The sequence below is a fragment of the Varanus komodoensis genome, unplaced genomic scaffold, assembly GCF_004798865.1.
Source record: "Varanus komodoensis strain SLA01 unplaced genomic scaffold, ASM479886v1 scaffold19, whole genome shotgun sequence".
Lineage (NCBI taxonomy): Eukaryota > Metazoa > Chordata > Lepidosauria > Squamata > Varanidae > Varanus > Varanus komodoensis.
Genome location: NW_025335550.1, coordinates 11,292,338 through 11,312,401, shown reverse-complemented (window position 1 = coordinate 11,312,401; position 20,064 = coordinate 11,292,338). Strand labels below are relative to the sequence as shown.

At 56.1% G+C, this 20,064-nt stretch overlaps 1 protein-coding gene across 3 annotated transcripts in view; it reads right to left on the bottom strand.

Moving 5' to 3' along the window:
* Positions 1 to 433: 433 nt before the first annotated feature.
* ZC3H18 (zinc finger CCCH-type containing 18) overlaps positions 434 to 20,064 on the bottom strand; it is a 39,934-nt gene continuing 20,303 nt past the window's right edge. For 2 of the 3 annotated variants that reach the window (XM_044427770.1, XM_044427772.1), the window contains 10 exons: positions 11,280 to 11,480; positions 10,463 to 10,588; positions 8,345 to 8,446; positions 7,514 to 7,657; positions 7,022 to 7,174; positions 6,485 to 6,651; positions 4,884 to 5,080; positions 3,722 to 3,821; positions 2,106 to 2,202; positions 434 to 1,306 (listed from right to left, as the gene is read on the bottom strand). In XM_044427770.1, coding sequence (XP_044283705.1) covers positions 1,102 to 1,306; positions 2,106 to 2,202; positions 3,722 to 3,821; positions 4,884 to 5,080; positions 6,485 to 6,651; positions 7,022 to 7,174; positions 7,514 to 7,657; positions 8,345 to 8,446; positions 10,463 to 10,588; positions 11,280 to 11,480 — 1,492 coding nt within the window. In that variant the 3' untranslated portion in view covers positions 434 to 1,101. The remainder of the gene's footprint in view (positions 1,307 to 2,105; positions 2,203 to 3,721; positions 3,822 to 4,883; positions 5,081 to 6,484; positions 6,652 to 7,021; positions 7,175 to 7,513; positions 7,658 to 8,344; positions 8,447 to 10,462; positions 10,589 to 11,279; positions 11,481 to 20,064) is intronic. The other variant, XM_044427773.1, reaches the window with a different exon arrangement.

Here is a 20,064-nt window from a genome sequence, read left to right as displayed (position 1 = left end):
ACCACCGAGTTGGTCTCAGGGCAAACCTCGGTAGCTCTAACTATCATTATTTATTTGTTTTTCGGCACCTTTTTATTCCAGCGATATTTTAATAAGTTTTAATATTGTCTTTTCTATGTTTTTAACTGCAGCCCGTGTGGGCCGGGAATTTTATTTATGTTATCTTTTATATTGTAAGCCGTCCTGAGGCTTTTTTGCAAATAGGATGGCATGTAAATATTTTAAATAAATAAATAAAAATACTTTTGCAAGCCTCGTCTTCCAGTTTGATAGCAACAGAAGACGTTGGTGGAGGGTCTCTGCCACCGCACGGTGGCCCTCGTTTTGAGACCAGCCTTGCGCAGCCGGTGACCTCCAGAAGTGCTGGACACAAACGCTGTCACCCCTGGCCAACCATTCTGAGACAGGACAGGGCAGAGCAAAGAGAAAGAGCTGTTTATCAAAATACTTTATTTTCGGCATAACCCCTCAAAAAAAACGATCCTCCTTATTGGACACACATCCTGACAAAACCTTTGCCTTTTTCTGTTAAGTCAACTGAAGCAATCGTTTGCTTAAAATAAAAAGACACACAGGACCTCCTGATCAGACTTCCATCAAGGATAGCTACGCAACTGGTTTAGTTCTTGGCGGGGGGGGAGGGGGAGGGGGGCAGAGGAGAGACGACAGAGGGGGCTTGTCTGGCAAGTGGCAGCGGGTCTTGGCTCTCTCTGTACACAGTATGCAGAACTGCGCTGCTGAAGACACTCAACACACAGCAGGGCTAACTAGGGAGAAAAGCTGGTCAGAGCGAGGAGGAGGCGCTGGACAGGGGCTGCGCTGAGGAGTCCGCTGTGCGCAATGGACGTGGAAAAACGTCGCGGCGACGGCCTCTGCCACGGTGCCGGCAACACGTGGAGTGGAAAGGAAACCAGAGGGAGCCGTCCCAGACCTGGGTAGGTAGGTTTTTAGCTGACAAAATTTCTCTTCTCTTTCCAATTAATTTTTTTTTAAAAAGGATCACAGCCAAAATAAAACAAGAACTGCAAAATCCCGATGGCTGCTTGTACACTATTTATAAAAACACAGGAACAGTCTCTAATCCAGGCTGGGCCCGGGAAGCTATACTTTCCCGGGGATCTTGGCCCGTTTGCGGGCGATGGCGTCTTCGACGGCCTTCAGCTGCTTCAGCAGCTCCTCTCGTCGCGACAACGTGCTGGACTTGCCCGATTTTGTGGGAGTGGCCGTGGGGGCCGGCTCAGCCCCTTTGCCTGGGATGCTTGTGACTTTGCTGGAACTCTTGGACTGGGGTGACAACGGGCGCTTCCTGCAGCAAGGAAGGAAGCACATCCCGGTTAGAAGCGAGCGGGAGGGGAAGGCTGGGCGAGCCAGCCTGAGGCCGGCTGCGCTCAGCAACCCTGGCACTCGAGCAAGCCAACGGGGGCCTGTTCTTCCGATCTCTGCTTTCCGTCCCTGCCATCTGCCTTCCCCCCGAGTGATTTCATTTCCGGGCTCAGCAGGCCCTCTCTGGGGCGGACAGCAGTGCATGTCAGCCACAGCTGGGGGCCAGACAGCCCAACAAGCCACTGCTTAAACCAGCCAGCCCTCACCAGCCGATGACAAACCATGGTTTGCGGCTAGTCTGAACTCTGCCAGCTTTTAAAAACCTGAGCAAGGTGGGAATGGAGGAAGAAACGGCACCCTGCCAGCGTAGAGGTGTCTATTCTGAAGCGGCCAGCCAGAGGTTAGAAGGATTTCCCAACCCCGAATGGAAAGCTGCTCTGCTCCTGTCTGGGAGGCTGACGCTGCACCCTGCAGTGCAGGCCTGCACTGAGGCGGGGTGGCCCCTTCCTCCCTGTGAGTCTTCCGCGCTCGGGCTGGCGGGCAAGTGCTGCAGAGGGACCCCTCGGCCCGAAAGAGGCTCTGCACCCCCTGGCTCCCGTGCTGCAGCCGGGCTGGGCTCTGCAGACTGGAATCCCCACTCCTGCCCCCAGCGGGCACCAGGCGGGGGGCAGAGTCAGCCCTCAAAAGCAAGTGGGGCCTACACGGCCCGCGGTGCCCCTCCGAAGGAGACCAGCGGCCCGTGGCACCCCCAGGCCGGCCGGCCAGCCCCCAGCCGAACTCACTTGTCCGCTTGAGCCGGGGAGGGCTTCGGGTTGGGCCCCCGCTGACGCTCCTGCTTGGGCGAGGAGAGCCGTGTGCCCGGTTTCCTCTCGCGAGGACCTGTGACAGAGGGAAAGGGAAAGCCAACGGAAGAAAACGTCAGGGGGCTGTGTGGCAGCCTGAGGCGAGCCGGGGGCCCCCGGGGCAGCACAATGCCCGAAGGCAGAACCGGCACGCCAGCCACCCCCCGGCTGCCGCCCTCAGCCGGGCTGGACTACAGCACCCATCATACCCTGGGGCACGGAGAGCCTGGAGGCTGGAACGGGCTAAAGACCACGAACTGAGACTGCCCTCCCAGCACTCAGGCTGCCGGGGAGGTTTCCCAAGGGGGCCACGAGGCGCCCTGGCCTCAAAAGCAGGCCACACCGAGGGGGGGAAGGGGCCACTGAAGCGGATGCGACGAGCTGCCATTCCAGCAGCAGCTGCCTTTAACGGCGTGTCAAAGGGCTGGAGCACTCCACCGAGCTACTCAGCCGCCCGCACCACCACCCTGCGAGGTAGGCCAGCGTCGCAACCGCCACGCTGCAGGGGAAAGGCTGGAACTGAGGGCGCGCGCGAGCGAGAGAGCCAGCGGCCCGCCCACAAGCCAGCGCAGGAGTTCACAGCAGGGGCGAGACTCGCTCCCGGGATTTTCCACGCCGCCGCTCTCGCTCCATGACACCAACTCTGACTTGCACAACACATGCCCCGGTGGCGAGATCAGCGCGAGGAATGTGGCACAGTTATCGCAGCGCCAAAGAAAGTCAGCGGCTGCTCAGCAACGCCCAAGCATGTCTCAGAGGCACACGCCGCAGAGGGCGTCTCTGGTTGCGAAGGCAACAGCGAGCGCTGAAAGCATCTAGGTTAGCGCTGGCCGTCCAGGAACGGCCTCGTCAGCTTCGGTGAGTGAAGCAGCCGGTGGGCATTGGGCAGGCCGCGCAAGCCTGCGACAGAGGCAGGGAAAAGCCTCGGCTGTCAGCACCGGGCTCGGGCACGCGGGCTGGGCCGGAACAAAGCTGGAACATGTCCGGCTGCACCGGGCAGCCAGGGAAGACGCTGCCGTCACGGCTACTGTGCTGTTATTTCTGCAGCAGGTTTGGGCCTTTACATTTTGAACGGTCTGTCAACCACCTTGGCTGGTCTCAGATGGGTGGCACAGAAATACAATAAAGAAATGCAGTGCTGCATGAAGAATTCAGAGTCCCTAAGGAAACTGTGCATGGAAACAGCCACATCTGATACCCGCAGTAAAGACGGGATCGTACGATCCTGCCCAGTGGGGCCTCTTTGCAAAGGGATGCCTGCATTTTAAGATTTCAAGGCGGCAAATGGACTAGAAGGGTTTCATTTCCCATTATGAGGGCTCAGTACGCCGAATTCCACAGCACGCAGGGACATGCCTGGAAGCACCGCTGCTTGCTCTGCAGGAGAGCTGTTCTTGCCCCAAAGCTAATTCTGTAGAGAGGCACGTCAGCCCCACCGGGGGGCCCTGCGGCGTGGAGTGAGGGGGCAGGATGGGATGGGAGGGGAGTGGGCCGGGCTGGTGGCGGCAGCAGAGGCACGCTGCGCCAGCGATCCCTGCAGAGCCCCGCTTCCTCACCTCTGTCCGGAGACAGGTTGATCCGCTTCGCTGGCGGAGAGCCCTGCCGGTCTTTGTCCGAGGGCTCGTACCGCTTCCTGCTGCCTCCTTTGTCGGCTGCCTATAGGAGGGAGAGAGGCGGTCGAGACGGGCCCGGGGCAGGCCGGGGAAGCGTGCCCGGGTGGGGGGCACTTGGCTGCCCCCACGCAGCGACAGAAGTGCCCCCTCACACTGGCGTGCCTGGGCCCCCAGCTTGGCAGGGATTTGCTTTCCTGGCGGCATCTGGCCGCAGGCTCTGGCGCACATGAAGGGGAAGGTCAGGGGCCGCGGCCCTGGGAAGGCCCGAACGACTGCCGAGCAGGAAGGCCTGCTAGCACGCGACGGTCGGAGGAACGCCTGCCCTGGGCCACTGCTCAGCCCTCGGGCTGCGTTTGGCTGATCTCGCCGGCGTGCACCTGCCCTTTCCTTTCCCCGAGAGGAAGGGCATGCAGGCAGGGAGAACGCCAGGCTTCCCTCCTGAAGCTGGAGGGGAGGGAGGAGCTCAAAATGTTGCTGCCCGGAGCACCCCCCTTGCCAGTGCCACATCCCGTCCCCGACCTCCACGTGTGGCTCTCCCCCCGGGGAGCTGCTCCTCCCTGTGAACAGGAGAGCAGCTTCTCGGCATCCCATCCAGGTCTGCGACGACCACGGGAGAATCCTGAGCGGGGACGATGGAAGGCACACCTGTCGGTGCCCCAGGGGAGGCGCTGGCATGCCCTTGCCTTTGGGGCAGGAGTGCCCGCTTCTCCCACCCGGCAACCGGGCCCAGGCATCGCCGGCAGCCCGCCCTGCCACGGCGATCGTGGCTTTGCTTCAAACCGGGGAGCTGATGGCTAGAGCCCTGCGCACGGGTGGCTGCCCCCCACTGCCCATTCTCGGCTCCGGGACGACCCCTCTGCCCCAGGCTGCCTTCCCACATCAGCCTCCCGAGCCCGTTCCTGCCCCCCGCGACTGGCAGCCGCCCCCGAGGGACTCCGGAAGGGGCATGGGCCGCGCCTGGTTTGGAAAGCCTCGCCCGCCGGACTGCCCCGAGAGGGGCCTCGCTGGCCACAGGGACCCAGTGCTCCTTGGTGGTGGCCCCCCCGATGCGCTGGGGGCTGTGGAAGGGGAAGCCAAGCAGCTCCCCCGGCGCCCGGAAACACACCTTGTTCAGCAGCGTCAGCTTGATGTCCTTGTGGGCACCGAAGCCGGCCGGCTGCGGCTGGGGGGCCTGCTGCGCTGGGGCCGGCGGCTGGGACTTGCCCCCCTGGGTGGGCTTGGCGGGCTTGGCGGGCTGCGCGGCGGCCTCCCGTTGCCGCTTCTCCTCCTTGATGCCGCTGGCGCCCTCCTTCTTGGGCTTTCCTGCGGAGCAGAACACGCTGCCGTGAGCAGAAAAGGCAGCGGGGCCTTCCTGGTGGCTGCCCCGCCCCCGTCCCCACATCCCAGGGGCAGCCTGACACCTGCGCACTGTGCCCAGGAGAGTCACATCCAGCCAGGCACGCCCACCTGGAGGCGGCGAGCGAGAGGCTTCGGGGCAGGTTCGGGGAAGGCGTGGTCCTGCTGGGAGTTGTCGGCCACCGCCACCCCTCCTCAGCACCCGCTACACTGGCCGGGGCTGATGGGCACTGCAGTCCAGCAAGGCCTGGCAGGTGACATCTCCCACCCAAGCGGCCGTCAACCCGCCAACACAGCTTCCTCTGCTTTTCTCAGACCAATTCAGCCAGGCTTCCCACGCCCAGCGCGCCGATTCACTTTGCAACTGAACAGGCATCCGAGCCATGCGGGCTATTCTGTATTCTCATGCTTGCTTTACGGGTTTTCAGGTTTAAGCCGCTTCAAAGAGGCATGATTCTGACTGATAAAAGAAGAGCACTGCATTCAAACGAAGCGAGATGTACGGATGGCCAGCCGAGTGTGTGCAGAGCAAGGGGACTTCTCTGCAGGTCACAAGCGCCTCCCTTTCCGTGGGCCACGCCAGTGTCCTTGCAGTGTGTTTTTCCAGGCAAAAGGAGCACGCATTCGCCCTCCCGAAGACTTAAAAGCGGCTACCGAAGTCTGTGCGTGGCCAGACGCCTCCTATTTGTGCTGCACAAGCACAAACGGGAGGGAAGAGGAGGGCTCTGGGACCCGCGGCCGAGCAATTCACAGCCTGCGTCCACCCCAAAGGGAGCCAATTAGCCACCTGCAAGAAACGTGGCAAAGCTGTTTCTGAAGGGCTACTGAACCAGGCAGGGTCTTTTCTGCTGTGGCCCCCAAGCCGCAGAGCACCTTCCCCAGGCAGGCCCCTCCAGGTGGGCCTCCCTGGACAACCTCCTGGCACCAGGCGAGGACGGAGCAGTGCCCTTCTGCGAGGCCTGTCGCACGTACTTTTCACTGCTGTCTGCTTTCTCTTTATTCTGGGCCATGCTGCACTTCAAAATACTCTCTCTATACCTGCTCAATGATCACTGTTGCCTTTTTGTTGCCAAGTGAAAACAATGCTTTCATGCAGATCAGCACTGGTCTGAACCGCTGCTCTTGCTTGCGTTGTGCACATTGCCCCCGGAGCCTTGGCTACAGGGTGGCTCAATTATTGTGACGACGATCATTTCAAAAATCTTGCCTTCTAGTGCTCACCGCTTTGGAGCGTGCGGCGTGGGGCAGTATATGAACACTGCAGATCAATAAGCAGCGGGGCGGGGAGCAAAGGAGGGAGGAGAAGGGAGCGTGCAGCAGGCGGTGGGGGCGGCTGGGCGAAGGAGGGCAGAGCCGTGCGGAGCCACCCACCTCTCTCCTTCTTCTGCTGCTGCTGCGCTGGGGTGGGCGACCGAGAGCTGGCTGAGGACACGGGACTGGCCAGGTCGGCGTACATGTCTTCCGAGTCGGCGCTGTGCATGGAGCTGCTGCTCGAGGAGGCACTAGAGACGGATGAGACGCTACTTACACTCAGGGACCTGAAGGGGCGTGGGGGGGGGGAGAGAGAGAGGGGAGCACAGAGCAGAGTCAGTCCAAGCAGACCGGTCGAGAGAGCGCCCGGCGGGTGCCCGTGATCGCCCAGCCTTCCCCTGGCCTGCAGAGCCCGGAATGTGCCAAGGGCAGGATGAGGCCCCGCACGGACCACATGGAAATCCCGAGGTCTTTGTAAGATCCCCACTGCTTTGTTCCATATCAATCAATCAATCAATCAATCATCCTGGTGTACTCAAACTCTGCTGTTCTGCAGGCTGCCCTCTGCAGGCAAATTCTGCGTCGGGGTGAACGGTCCTCGCGCAGGCGCTTGCCTTTTGCCTTCCAACCCCGCGGCAACAGGAGGAAACGTCATACCTGGATTTTCGGGACCCAGATGGCGATGGGGACATGGAGGCCGAGGAGGACCGGGAGTGAGACCGGGAGAGGGATCGAGACAAGGATCTGGAGCGGGAGCTGGAGCCGCTGTAGCTGCTGCCGCTGCCGCTCGCGCTGCAACTGATGGTCCTCCTGCAGCAGAACCCGGATTCAGAACCGCCTCGCGAAGCGGCGCCACGTGTTCTTGCGGGGAAAGCGGCAGGCTCCCCGGAGGAGCACCGGTGGACGCCCGCCGACCGGTCCCAGGTGCTCACCTGGACGCTTCTCCAATTTCTGGGAACAACCTTCCACTAACAGGTCACCCCCCCAGTGAGCAAAGCGGGGCCCCGGAATGCTGCGCGCCAAAACAGTCGGCGGGACGGAGAACTCCGGTGCAGAGGGCTGGGAAAGGAGCTTCCTCACCCTGTTTCCCTGGGAGAGGCAGTGACTGGGGGAGACCCTCCCCGCCCCGCCCCGCCCCACCCCACCCACCTGCGGGGGGGCAGCCTGGCCGGGCGCTCCTTCCGCCTCGCCTCTCTGTTGTTGCCCGGCTTCGGTGGCTCTGGCGCAGCTGCTGCAGGTTTCGTGACCGGTGCCGGCGCTGGCGGGGCCGGTGGCTTCTTCACAGTCTTCTCGCTGTGGAAGGAAGAGCGGGGAGGTGACGCCACGTCGTGGGGCGGGGAAGAGCGCGCCTGGCCTCGGTGGGACACGGGCCCAACGCACCGTGGCCTCGCTTCGCGGCGCCTGGGCTTGCTGGGAAGGGCTGTGCCAGTGAGTCCGTCTGGCCCGCCTGCAGCCTGGCGGGAGGGAGCCTGCGTGGCACGTGCGGGCCAGACTTCGGGTCTGCCGGCCCAGCAGGACTCTGAGCAGAGTGGCTCCCCCGGCTCCAGGCATGGGGTGGGGGCAGTGGCGCCGTCTTGCTCTGCTCTGCTCTTCTTGCTGGGGCACGGGGCTTCCTGGGCCGATGTGAGGCGCCCCTCCTCGTTCTCAGCTCCCCCACCCCAGATTAACCTAGCACAGGGGGTAAGGCAGGAAGAGGTCCCCAAGCCACTTAGACACGAGCGGGGGATCCAGTGCTCCTTGCACAGGCGGATCCAACCGAACCAAAACAACCCCCTGCTCCTTCCTCCCCCCACGAGGGCTGCTTGTGTGTAGACGAGAAGACGGCAAGCCTGCAACAGCGCTGCTTCTTCCCCCACTACTGATCAGAGAGGTGCCCGAGAGGAACAGGCCAGAGGATCAAACGGTGCCGTGCCAGCCGGAAACTAGCGAGTTCAGAGCCTCCCTGTGGGAGGGCTTGCCAGGGCGGACGCAGGCGCTTACCCCTTTCCTGCGAGTGCTGCTGGCTCCCCCTTGGCTTTGGGAAGAGGCTTGTGTGGAGATGGCGTTGGGGAAGGAGATGGAGACGAAGAGAAGGACCGAGACCTGCAAATTTGGAAACAGAGAATGCAGGTGGGCGGTCAGGCGCAGCTCTTCCTACAGCGGGAGCTGGCTGACGGCGGGTGCCGCTCGGACAGGGCACTTAACTCACCGGAAACACAGCAACAGTAACTTCATACAAAAAATGGGCAAAAGGGAAAAGCGGAATCGTCAGTAGCTTTGTTGCTCACATGAAGTAGAATATCAAACGGGTTAATCATTATTGTGGAACCCTGAAAATGACTTTTAAAAATCAGCATGAGTTGCTACAACTTTTAACCATGTCAGGCAAAGCCTCAATAAAATCTGAAAGGTTCACTGAATACGATTTGGAGGTGTTTGTGGAAAATATCAGGGCCAGTCGACAGTTAGATCCTTTTGTTTCATTAAGGAGAAAGAACGGGAAGAAAAAGCAGCTCTTCAACAGCAAACAGGCAGGCAATGGGCCCATTCTGCAGGTGTTTACATCATGGCTTCCTGGACTATTTGGCGATATCTGACCACAGAGAAGCAAGAGGCGGTCGAGGGAACGGTGGGCCAAGTGCAGGGGCCTCCCTGATGCCCCCCCCCCCGGGCTGAAAAGGAGTCTGGAGCATCTGTCCACTCCAGCACATTTCTCGTGATTGTGGCGGGGGGTGATCCCCCACAAGCCCCCACGCAGGCAGGCCGGCCGGCCGGCCGAGCCGCTCAGCTGTGTCCTTGGGGGTGGCGTATGAAGCCAGAAGGGCCGGGCCAGCAACACCGGCATGCTTGAGCGTTCTGCCAGCAACGGAGACTTCAGTGCGGAGCTCCAGCTTTTAGCACTGGGAAAAATCTGCACAAAACCAGGAAAGCCACCTGCCAATGGGCATCTGGGTGAAGCAGGCCAGGAGGGCCACTCCTGCTTTGAGCCAGTGGCTACTTCTCTCGGCAGAGGGAAGGACGGAGGAGGGACTCTGGAGGATCCATCTTTGGGAGCTCCGAGAGAGAACCTCCGCGGAAAGAAAGTGGGGCGTGCGGGTGGGCCTGGCTGGGGGTGGGAGGTGTGTGCAGCCAGGGGGTTCTCAGGCCGTCGTGGGATGCCGGGGGCACGGTGTTTCAGCAATTCACTTGATGGCAACCTCTGCTGCCTGAAAGAGAAAGCCTTCTCCCTGAGTCACAGGATAATAGGACCGTTTGCACAACCCTTCCTCTTCCGCCAGTCACGGGGGGGTCATTAGATTTAACAGGCTGCGTCATCGGCGTTTTATCACCTTCAGTAGCAGAAAACAATCCCGACATGGTAGTCCCACCTGGCACCATGCCCGCCTAGGAAAAGGCAGCGATGGCTGTCACGTGCCGCGGCTGGGAGAGTGTCCCTCCGACGGAGGGGTTCCATCAGAAGCGACTCATTGGTGGAGCTGCCACCACTAAAAAGACCGCGGTCGCCACTGCCTCGGAGCAGTCCTCTCCAAGCCGGCTGCCCCCAGAAGACTGGGACCGCAACACCGGGCACTGGTCATCCTGGCCGGGAATGATGGGAGGTGCAACTCCAGCACACCTGGAGGGCACCAGGTTGGCGGATGCTGGTGCAGATGGCTGCAGAAGACCACTGGACTGAAGCGGAAGAGAGCTTCAGTAGCAGCTGTTAGTCATGGGGACATTCTGGTGAGGAGGCACCTGACTGCTGGGGAGCATGGGGGTGGGAGGGCTACTGCCTCCAGGCCCAGGCTGTCGGCTTTTAGGGGAGCAGCTGGTAGGGTTGGAGGCCCCCCCCCCCCCCCCCCGCAGCCTATTTATAGGACCCGCTGGCTGGCCCATGTGGCTGCAGCGTGATATAAGGCAAGGATGCCGGGAGAAGCGCTTGGGAAGCATTCCTGGAAGTGGAGGTGACAGGCCCTGCAAGTCAATGATCTGGAGAAGCGACACAAGCAGAGCGGTGAGCAATGCGCTGGCAGGAGCATCACAGGGAACTATTGGGAAATCGGCGGGGGATGAACAGTGCAGGAAGTGATGGAGCACGGAGTTCACGTGCCACAGAACCTCCCGGCTGAGCAACCGTACCTGGATCGGCTGCCGGAGAAAGAGCTGTGCCTAGAAGAGCGACTAGAATAGGAGCTGTACGAGGAGGACCGGGAACGTGACCGTGAAGAGCCGGAACCAGAGTAGGAGGAAGAGCGGGAAGACGACCTGGAAGGGGAAGAGGGGGCAACTTAGGGACTCGGAAGCGCCATCCGTCCAAAATCTCATCATGCGCCCGAGGAAACTTCCAGAACGGGGGCAGGCAACCTAACCCCTTTCACATGTTTTGGACTACAACCCCCATCAGTCCCACTTAGCATGGCCCACGGTCAGATTACGGCAGGCCAAACCCCCCGGAGGGCCCTGGCCCTGCCCCAGGAGTGGCACCAGCTCCTCCTCCTCAGGACCCACCTCTGGAGGGGTCCTCCCTGGGACGCAATGGCTCTTGGCCCCAACACGCGGCGCCGAGAGCCGGAGCCATCTGCCCCAGCCCCCTGCTTGGCCGGATGCAACAGACCCGCTTCCCGCTGCTGGCCTCCCAAACGGTTTACCCTTCCCCACCCGACAACGCTAGCTAAGCTCGCTCCTTTGCCAGCATCGCTTCTACCGGCAGTGGTCCCCAGCCACCCTGGAAGGATGCGCTCCCCTGGTGATGTGGGGGGCGAGGGACGGGCCCGCTCGGGGCAAGAGCCCCTGCTCTGCTCGCAGGGGCCGCACCTGCCGTCTGCGCCATTTCCAGGGACGCCTGGACAAGCTCTTGCCCGAAACCCACGGGAGGCGTTGCTGCCAGTCCGTGCTGACACTGCTTGAGGGTAAGAACACTTCCTGTGCTCCCAGGATGATCCTCCTGGGCCGGTACCTTGAAGAACCTGAGCCAGAGGCCGAGGAGGCCGAGGTCTTTCGGCGCCTGCGAGCACGGCTGGGTGAGGCAGACATGCCATGCTTCTTCTTGGGGGACTTCGATCGGCGCCAGGGGTCCTTCCACTCGTCTGCTCTCTTGGACTGAGAAGGGGTGGCTGTCGTGACCTCCTTCTCCTTCTTTGGTGGCTCTGGCTGACGGCTGGAAGACAAACCGAGGAGCGGAGCAGAGCGGTTAACGAGAATGCGCTGCATGCTGCGCGGCGGCCCGGCGGCCCCCTCTCGCCCTGCTCCTTCTGATGCAGCCAAGGGCAGCACTGGAGCTTAATGCAAGAGGAGCAACAAGCAAGCAGGCCAAGAATGGTCATTTTATACACTCTTTTTCAGGAAAAGAAGCATTCTGAGCCAGTGATGGCGAACCTTTTAGAGACCAAGTGCCCAAACTGCAACCCAAAACCCACTTATTTATCGCAAAGAGCCAACACTGCAATAAAACCTGAAAACTGAGGTTTTGATTTAGAAAAAACCCTCACAGCCAGTGCAAGCAAATATATATGCACCCTTGGCAGCGCGCTGACCAGCCATGTGAAAGCTCGGACGAGTCGTGCCTTGTGATGTCATTGCCTGGCGCCGCTACTCCTTTCCGAGCATGCACATGGCCCCTGTGTGAGCCGTTATCCGATGCCCGGCTGCTGGGGCGATGCTGGGGAGACTCGGCTTGTGTGCCAGCAGTGGGCTGTGTGTGCCCGCTGTGGCACGCATGCCATAGGTTTGCCACCACTGTTCTAAGTGGTTTACAAAAACAGAAACAAAGAAATCACACTATCCAAGATGAAAGTGATACAAAAAGACAAAAGCTGCAGGAAACCGTAGATGCAGCTGTCCTTACACCTGAAGAGCAGCTAGGGCTGGGCGAACACCCCAAATGCTTCTGCAGCTGCCCTCTAGATGCACCGCACTACATGTCCCATCAGCCCTAACGGACAGGCTGGCCTAAGAGTCCAGGGGCAAGCCAACATCAGCAACAGGGAGCAGAGCTGCTCTGGGCCAAGAGTCGGATTCCATGCTGGAGAAGCCCGCATCAGCTCCCATCAGCTCGGGCTGCCATGATCAATGGGGATTTTTCTTCCCCTTTATGGTGGGAACTGCCACCCCAAACACCCCGAGGGCAGCAGGGTGCCCACCGTTGCTGTACAGACTTGGGAAACAAATGGGCTTGGAGTGGGGCGTGACCATCTTGAACAGACATTTGATTTTCCCTTGTGAACTAGTCCCGTACCTGTGATGCCACCTCCTCCTGCCCTGAATCGCCTCCCCTGTCTAAATCCTTGCCCTCACCTAATGCGAAGCAGTCTGGGATTCTCTGCATTCGTTCTCTGCACTATCGTTCACCTGCCAGAATTCTTAAGATTCCAAGTGAACTGCGACCGGGCCGTGCATACCTGCCCTGCGGTTGAGGGCTTGCCAGCACTCACAGCACCTGCAAACATAAACTCTCAAATACCTGTTTGCTTACTCGAGGAAAAAGCGGGGAAATGCACACAGAACAGAATTTTTGGGTTCAAACCCTTCCCAAGGAAGTAGTTTGGGCCTGGAAGTTCCTGCTAGAAGGGATAATTGTTAACCCCAGCTCAGCAGTTCACTGCTTTGGAAATCAGCCATGAACAAATTATGCTTTTATTGTTTGTCCTGACAGGTTCCTTCGTTTCAGCAGGAAATGAAAAAGCAAACTCTGGCCCTGTGTCAGGGCTCAGAATTAAAGAAAAGAAAATCCCTCGGAATGCTTCAATGCAAATTCTCACGTAATACTATTATGCAGCCTGGAAAATGATCTTATGCCCAGAGAAAGTTACTTTCCCCCTTCTTCCCCTTCCTCTCTATGGATGACATAAGTGAGCTGACACCTAGCCTTATCGGGCAGGAAGACTCAGTGACAACACGACAGTTGGGAAGCATTAAAGACCCAAGCTCTAACTTCTGAAGGCAGGAAGTCCATCTAGAAAGGAAGTTAAAAAAATAAAATTAAGAAAGGTGACACACAGACGTCATGGTAAATTTCCCAGGATTGACAACAGGAAATGGAAAGGTTGGGAAAAGCTTGCTCAACAACCAACACCTGATTTAGACGTTTAAACTAAATCCGAAACACCTCTGAAGTACAAAAAGCACCCTTAAACAATGTCAAAAGTAGCTTTCAAATGAGGTAACATTCAGATAACTATGTTGGCCCAGTAAGAGGGAAAATCCACTGGGGGGGGGGGACATCCAGTGCTAGTAGCAAATTAATACCTTTACTAGAACTACAAATGAAAGATTTCCTCTTAACAAATCAGGTGAGAGATTGTTAATAATAAAATAAATACAGAAAAAGCCCCAATGCCATCAGCAAGCTTTTGAGTTTCATAGAAACCACCCCCCCCCCCCGAGACTAGATTCCACCCATGGGTCTGAGTTGGCCGACGACTTCTGAATCCCCAGAAGGGAGGGTCGTGGGTGCTGCTCCGTCCCAGCATATTGTGAGGCGGCCCGAGGCGTTTCGTCCCTGGCGCAAGTGAGCTTGCTCCGTCTGCCGTGAAATAGCTGAACTGCGGCTGATTGTCACTGAGGGCAGGTGGGGCTTCTGCATGTTTTAGACAGGCCGGCTCTGAATCCTGATCATTATTAACAGAACAAATCATCACCAGGAATGAAAGATGGGGATAGAAAATGCTATTTCGGTTGAACCACAAAGGTTAAAAACGAAATGTTTGATTATTTTAAATCTGGAAGATCAGGCTCCTGTGCCATATTACAAGCGAGATTGGCATGTTACTACTTTGTTTGATCCCAGTGCAGACGGTTAACCCCCCCCTCCAATAAAATTGCACAAACTTCTGGATTCTAGGGGAAGGCACCTGACGTGCCGAGAGAGATCTGGTCAACCATATTCAGGTGTATTTAAAGAATGAGCAACAGGCTGCCTTTCAGCAGCCCTCCCCAACCTGGTGTGCTCCACACTGGTCGGCCCACGCCTCCCATCCTGCCCCTGTGGGGGTTCACCCCAGGTGGAGGGCACCAGACGGGCGAAGGCGGCCTTCACAGCCAATCCTGGGCCAAGCGCCTCAGTGCGGTGCGACTTACTCCCAGGCAAGTCCCAGAAATCTGTCCCCTAGCAGCCGAAGATGGCACTGTAGGTTCAGCCACAGAGCCATTTAAAAATTAATTCATTTGTACAAGCAAGCACACTCGGAAATGTACCCCCCGCAGGGTTCCCTAAGTGTGCACGCCAAGTCTGAGGAGCCTCTAAATTTCAAGGGCTCGACAAACATCCTCTTATATTCTTTATAGATTCTGTGGATATCGTCCATTTTTGATTGCTTGTGCATTTATTGCTTATTTATATTGTAAGCCGTCCTGGGACAACTGGATTGTGCAGCACGGGATTACAAAGAAATCCAAAGGAAAAAATAAATAAAGAGTTTTCGACAGAAACAAGGCTCACAACCCGCTGCTTGCTCCAGCAACACAGGCCTCTTCCCCAGTCTCCGGCTGCACAGTTTGCATCTTAACTGAGATCAGGAAGGTTTCTAGGGCCGTGGACAATTCTCTGCACAATTTTCTTCTGTTCAGCATTTATTCTAGACCAGGGCTCAGCAACCCGCAGCTCCGGAGCCGCGTGTGGCTCTTGCATCCCTCTGCTGCCGCCGCTCCCTGTGGCTCAAAATATGCGTCACAACCGCCAATGTGCGACACCCGCCGGCACGCGACTGATTGAGCTTCTCGACCCCCGGTTGACCAACCATGGATAAATCCAAGAAAAGAAAAGTTTCAGAAGAAAACAGAGCGTTTAATGGTACGTGGGCAGATTCGTTTGCTTTCACTGCTGATGAGACTGGTTTACCAGTATGCTTAATATGTGGTGAGAAATTGGCTAACAACAAAAAGTCAAATGTTGCAAGACATTTCCAGAATAAATACACAGCCTTTGCTGAAAAATATCCGGATGGACATGAGAGAAAAAAAGCCATTTCGGAACTGATGCGGAAGGTTGATCTGAGCCAAAATCAATTCAAGAAGTGGATCAAGTCTGCAAATCCAACTCCACATGCTAGTAGTTCTGCGGCCGCTCAGGAAACAGTCAGGCACGGGAAGCCGTTCACAGATGGAGATTATGTAAAAGAACTATTCCTTGATTTCATAAATGCAACACATGATAGTTTTTTTATACATAGCATAAAGGTAAAAAACTAAATGTGCAGTGTTATCTTCATTTTAGATGTCAAAAGGGTTTTGTGGCTCCCGGTGTTTTCTTTTCTGTGGGAAACGGGTCCAAATGGCTCTGGGTGTTTAAGGCTGCCGACCCGTTCTAGACCATCGGGATCAGCTCACCAGTGCAAGAGAAAAGGAAAAAAATGTAGGCAACGAAGAAGAAATGGAGCCGTGTAGTGGCGAGGTTCCAAAACAAGTCAAGGGTGAAAGGCGGCTGGTATAAGCAGGCCGTCGGTCCATCCGTCCGCCCACTCTTTAACAGTGCTACGGCTCCACGGAATATTTGGTAACATCTCTCAGCAGCCAGCTGATGATATTCAACCTATCATTTAGAGCTTACCAAGTCTTATTAATTCTGCCGCACCAGCCACTGTCCTACTTCCAACACACCCTTCCCACTGATTCATGCGCTATCCATCTAAAGGGTATGCTTTTATTTCTTAATACATTATAAAGTCTTTTTGAAAGCCTCTCGGTTTCAAAAATGATTTCCCCACGGGTGTGAACACAAGTTCACAGCAAATTCGTTCCACGGCTCTTGGAATCACAGCCAAGTACATTTCAATAAGGAAAGGTAAAAGCGGGCGATTCCTCATCTAGATTTTGGCGAAAGCTAAAATGTGCAACTGGAGGCGACAAGCATTGCCCCCTTCATGCAAAGTTCCTGCAAGTAATTTTAATATTAATGCAGTAAAACATTTGTATTTCGTCCATCGCGGCAGCGTCTCAGTAGTACTTTATGCACGCATTGGCGCTCGTCTGGGAATTATTGTACAATCAGAGCAAAAGCAGGAGGACATGGCAGTTTCTGTAAGAGTGAACGAAAACTCTTTGTTTTTGTTAGGTATAGGGTGAGAAGAAAGAGACTGTATTCTGTTTCTTCTGCGCACAAGACATTGTGTGAAGACTGCGTCTGTATTTTCTTTCCTCTATACTGTCTAAGACAATCTCCTCAGATTCCCCTTCCAGAGAATCCCTTGGATTCCATGGCCAGGATACCAGAAGTCTGCTTTCTTGCTTCTGCTGGCCGAACTTTAGCATACATTTTATTCAGCGTGCTTTTGGGGTGGACTGTGTTTTCATCCTACAAACAGTCCCCGGGAGCAGGAGCCCGAAACAGGAGAGGAAGCAAGGCATGCAAAGGGTGGCATCTTCAATGCAAGGTGGAAAAGTTTGCATGTGCTTTGCAAAACGCGGATCGCTTTGGTCAGGACTGGAACAGTTCCGATTAGACTTCAAAGTGGCTGACAGAGAGCCAGCCCCTTGTGCAATGTAAGAAGGAAAAGTCTGTTACTCGTGACAGCTCAGTATTTCCTGTCGTTATGCGTGTTTCGGAGCATCATCTAAGGAAGAAAACTGGACTGGCAAATACTACCGTGTGACTAATCAAACGGGCGCTAATGTAGACCGAGGAATCCAAGAATTGCATACGGCACTCTTGCTAAACACCAGCCCTGCATGCGCGTGAGGGCCAGTCATGAGTTTACGGGAGCATATCCCAATTGCTGCCGCTCCCTTCCGGCAGTGAGGATCGTTTTGACACTTTCCCGTTTACTACGTATTGACTTTTAAACGGCCTCTGACATGCAACGAGGTGAGCTAGGTGAAGGCAGATGCAAGATCAAGATACAACTTGCTCTCTTTGGTCGAATGACGCTACAGTTTGGAGCAAACACCCAAATGGCTAAGGCACGTGCATTTTTTATTCAAGACTGGGGCTCAGAGGGAAGCTGCGGAAAGGGAGCAGAAATGCTTAATCTCAACTAGGCACACTGCTGCATGCAGATGATATTCTAAATTCATCGCAAACAATGCCCACGAGCTCTTCCGCAAGACTCCCACCGGGCAGCCACCACGGGGCTCTGGGAAAACCAAGGCAGCAGAAAGACATGCGATTTAGGGGCACTATTCCAATCTTTCAGAAGTAGCAAAGCTGCTTCTGAAAGAACGCACGCTACCAATGAAAACAAAGCCCTCTGCATGTTTTTTCCTGGGTCTGTGCACAGAGTTGCAACATCCTTTAATGGCAGCAATTACTTACAGATAAACTATAATTTCATGAGATGAGACAGAGTTTTATATCACTGTTGCTGGATTCAGTATGAATGGCTAAGGTTGGTATGTGCTTCTTTAACTCTTTCTCCAGCTCCGAGTTATCAGTTATCGTAACAAGCTCGCGGCTTTGCTACAAAGCTCTGACGTAACCCTTTAAAGTGCTCGTTAGTGCCTTGGGACCCTCCTGCCAGGTCTGTTTTGCCCATTTCTCATTTGGCAGTTGGGGGAAGGTGGAAGGGCTGGTTGCAGCGAATGGGGTGGTGGTCACCAGGGTTTAACACCAGGTGGATTAGACTCAGAGAAGGCAACATGTGAGGTGAGCTGAAAGAAGGACACGCTAGCCCAACTTTCTCCAACCTGGTGGCCTCCAGCTGTTTGGGTCACAACGCCCAACATCCATGAGGCAGCACAGCTAGCTCAAGGACACTTGGCGGTGTAGTCCAACAGCCCTGGAGCGCATCAGACCAGGGAAAGCTGACCCACTCCCTGTCCCGTGCAGGTGAGAATGCAAGGAGAGCTGCCAGGCCCGCGAGGTGCTTGCAAGCAGCGGGGCTGCCGCGGGTGGCACTGGGCAGGTCAGTCCATCAGCGTCAAGGGAACCGGAGCACCAGCCGGGCCAGCCCAGAATCCTGCACTCTGACAGGCAGCGGCAAGACGGTCAAGGCTCTCTCTGCTCGCACTGCGCAACTGGGTGCGTGTGGCTTCTCCGGGAAGGCATGCCCCTCCCTCCCCCCACCAGCAGGAAGAGCCTCCAGAGCTGGGCTCTGGCTGGCAGCAGCACACGCCACCCGACCCTCGTGCATCAGCTGGTTGCACCTGGCCAGGTGGTGGGCCCCCTGCCCCCGACACCACCTCATCGGATTTTCTTTCCAGTCAATAAAGACAGCAAATAAAAGCTTTTGAGCTTTTTTAGGAAGCCCAAATATAGCACTGAGTATGTGCAGCTGTATTTTGTTTTGGGACCAAGAGCAAACTTCAAACCTTCTGTCAGGGTTCTAGTCTAAAGCGAATCTGTCTTGGAGAATGAGCTGCAACTGGAGGCCGTATTTCAGACCTGGAAGCTGCTCTCTGTCAGTCACATGAAGCTTTGCATAGCATCAGCCAAAAGTGCGCAAGAGCCTGGAGTTGCCAAGAGCTGAGCCAGGACTTAATGGTGAGGGAAAGCACAGGCGTCTATAAATAAACTCAATTAATGAGAAGTCACTCCCAATGAAAGGAAGACACCGGCTAGTTAAGCATGAAGAATTTCTACGGATGTTACACATTAAACAAAACTTTGGAATATGCTCTTCTTTGAAGGATAAATTAAGATCTAACTTCTATAATTAGAACTCAAGGAGTGGAAAACATTGTCTTGACCAAGGAGGTCAGAAGTAAGAGCATCATAATACTGATTAAAGAGGCTATAACAACAAGTTAAACATGGGTCATGTTGTATCAGTCAACACAATTGTTCATAAAAGAATCCACCCACCCCATCACATATAATAAAATCCTCAGCTATGGCAACTTCCACACAGGTTTGCAGATAAGATCTGACGCAGCTTTACTGTAGCTGCTGCTCAAACAGGGCTACTTTCCTTGTTAATTTATCTTGTGGTTTCTAGCAAATACAACCTTGGGTTGTTTTCGACAGAATGATGCAAAGCCTGAGGCGGATTCATTACATACAGCCCAATAAACACACGCTTAACCGCGTGACCCTTTGCGTATTCACTTGGACGCGAGGGCCCACTATATTCAAGGACGCTTCCTTCCCAGCTGGCCTGCGCAGGATTGCAGTGTGGCAGCAGCCATGGCGGAAAGAGTGCGGGGAAGCAGCCCGGCAGGAAGTGTGCGGCTTCCTGCAATCGCACTGTTCTACTGTCGTTCCTTCAAAGCCCCACAGGGTCAGACGAGGGGCCTGAGCCCAGGGGTATGGCGTACAATGGGGAGGGAGCTGTGGCCTCCCCCCTCATCCTCCTCGGCACACTGACCCCAACAGTGGGAACGAGCGAACCCCCGAGGCCAGCAGCCTTCTTACAACGTAACGTCGACGATGTTGCTTCACCCACAAGCACCTCTCCGGCCAACATGTGCAAGATGGAGAGATGCATGTGTGTATCGACGAAATCTATTTAAACGGGCCTTTTCTGGTGTTAATCTGTGTGAATGGCCCAGAGAGCTTCTGCTATTGGGCGGAACGGGCAAAGTCCTTTGCTCCTCATAAACCTGGCCTCAGGTCCTCCGCTTGGGATTCTCCACAGAAGTCAGCTGGGCCACGATGAGGCAATCCAGGCGCGCCGGCGCTAGGCTCCCCGTGGCAAGTGTGGGAGACCAGCATCCGGATGCTTCACAGAGGGAAGAATGTATTTCCTTGCAACAGGGAACCAGACCTGCTTCTCCAAAGCAGCATTTGGGAATATGGGGAAACGCGGCTTTGGCAATCTGCGAGCATTTCAGGCTTACACCAACCCTGCTTCACCTACTTATTCATCACCTGG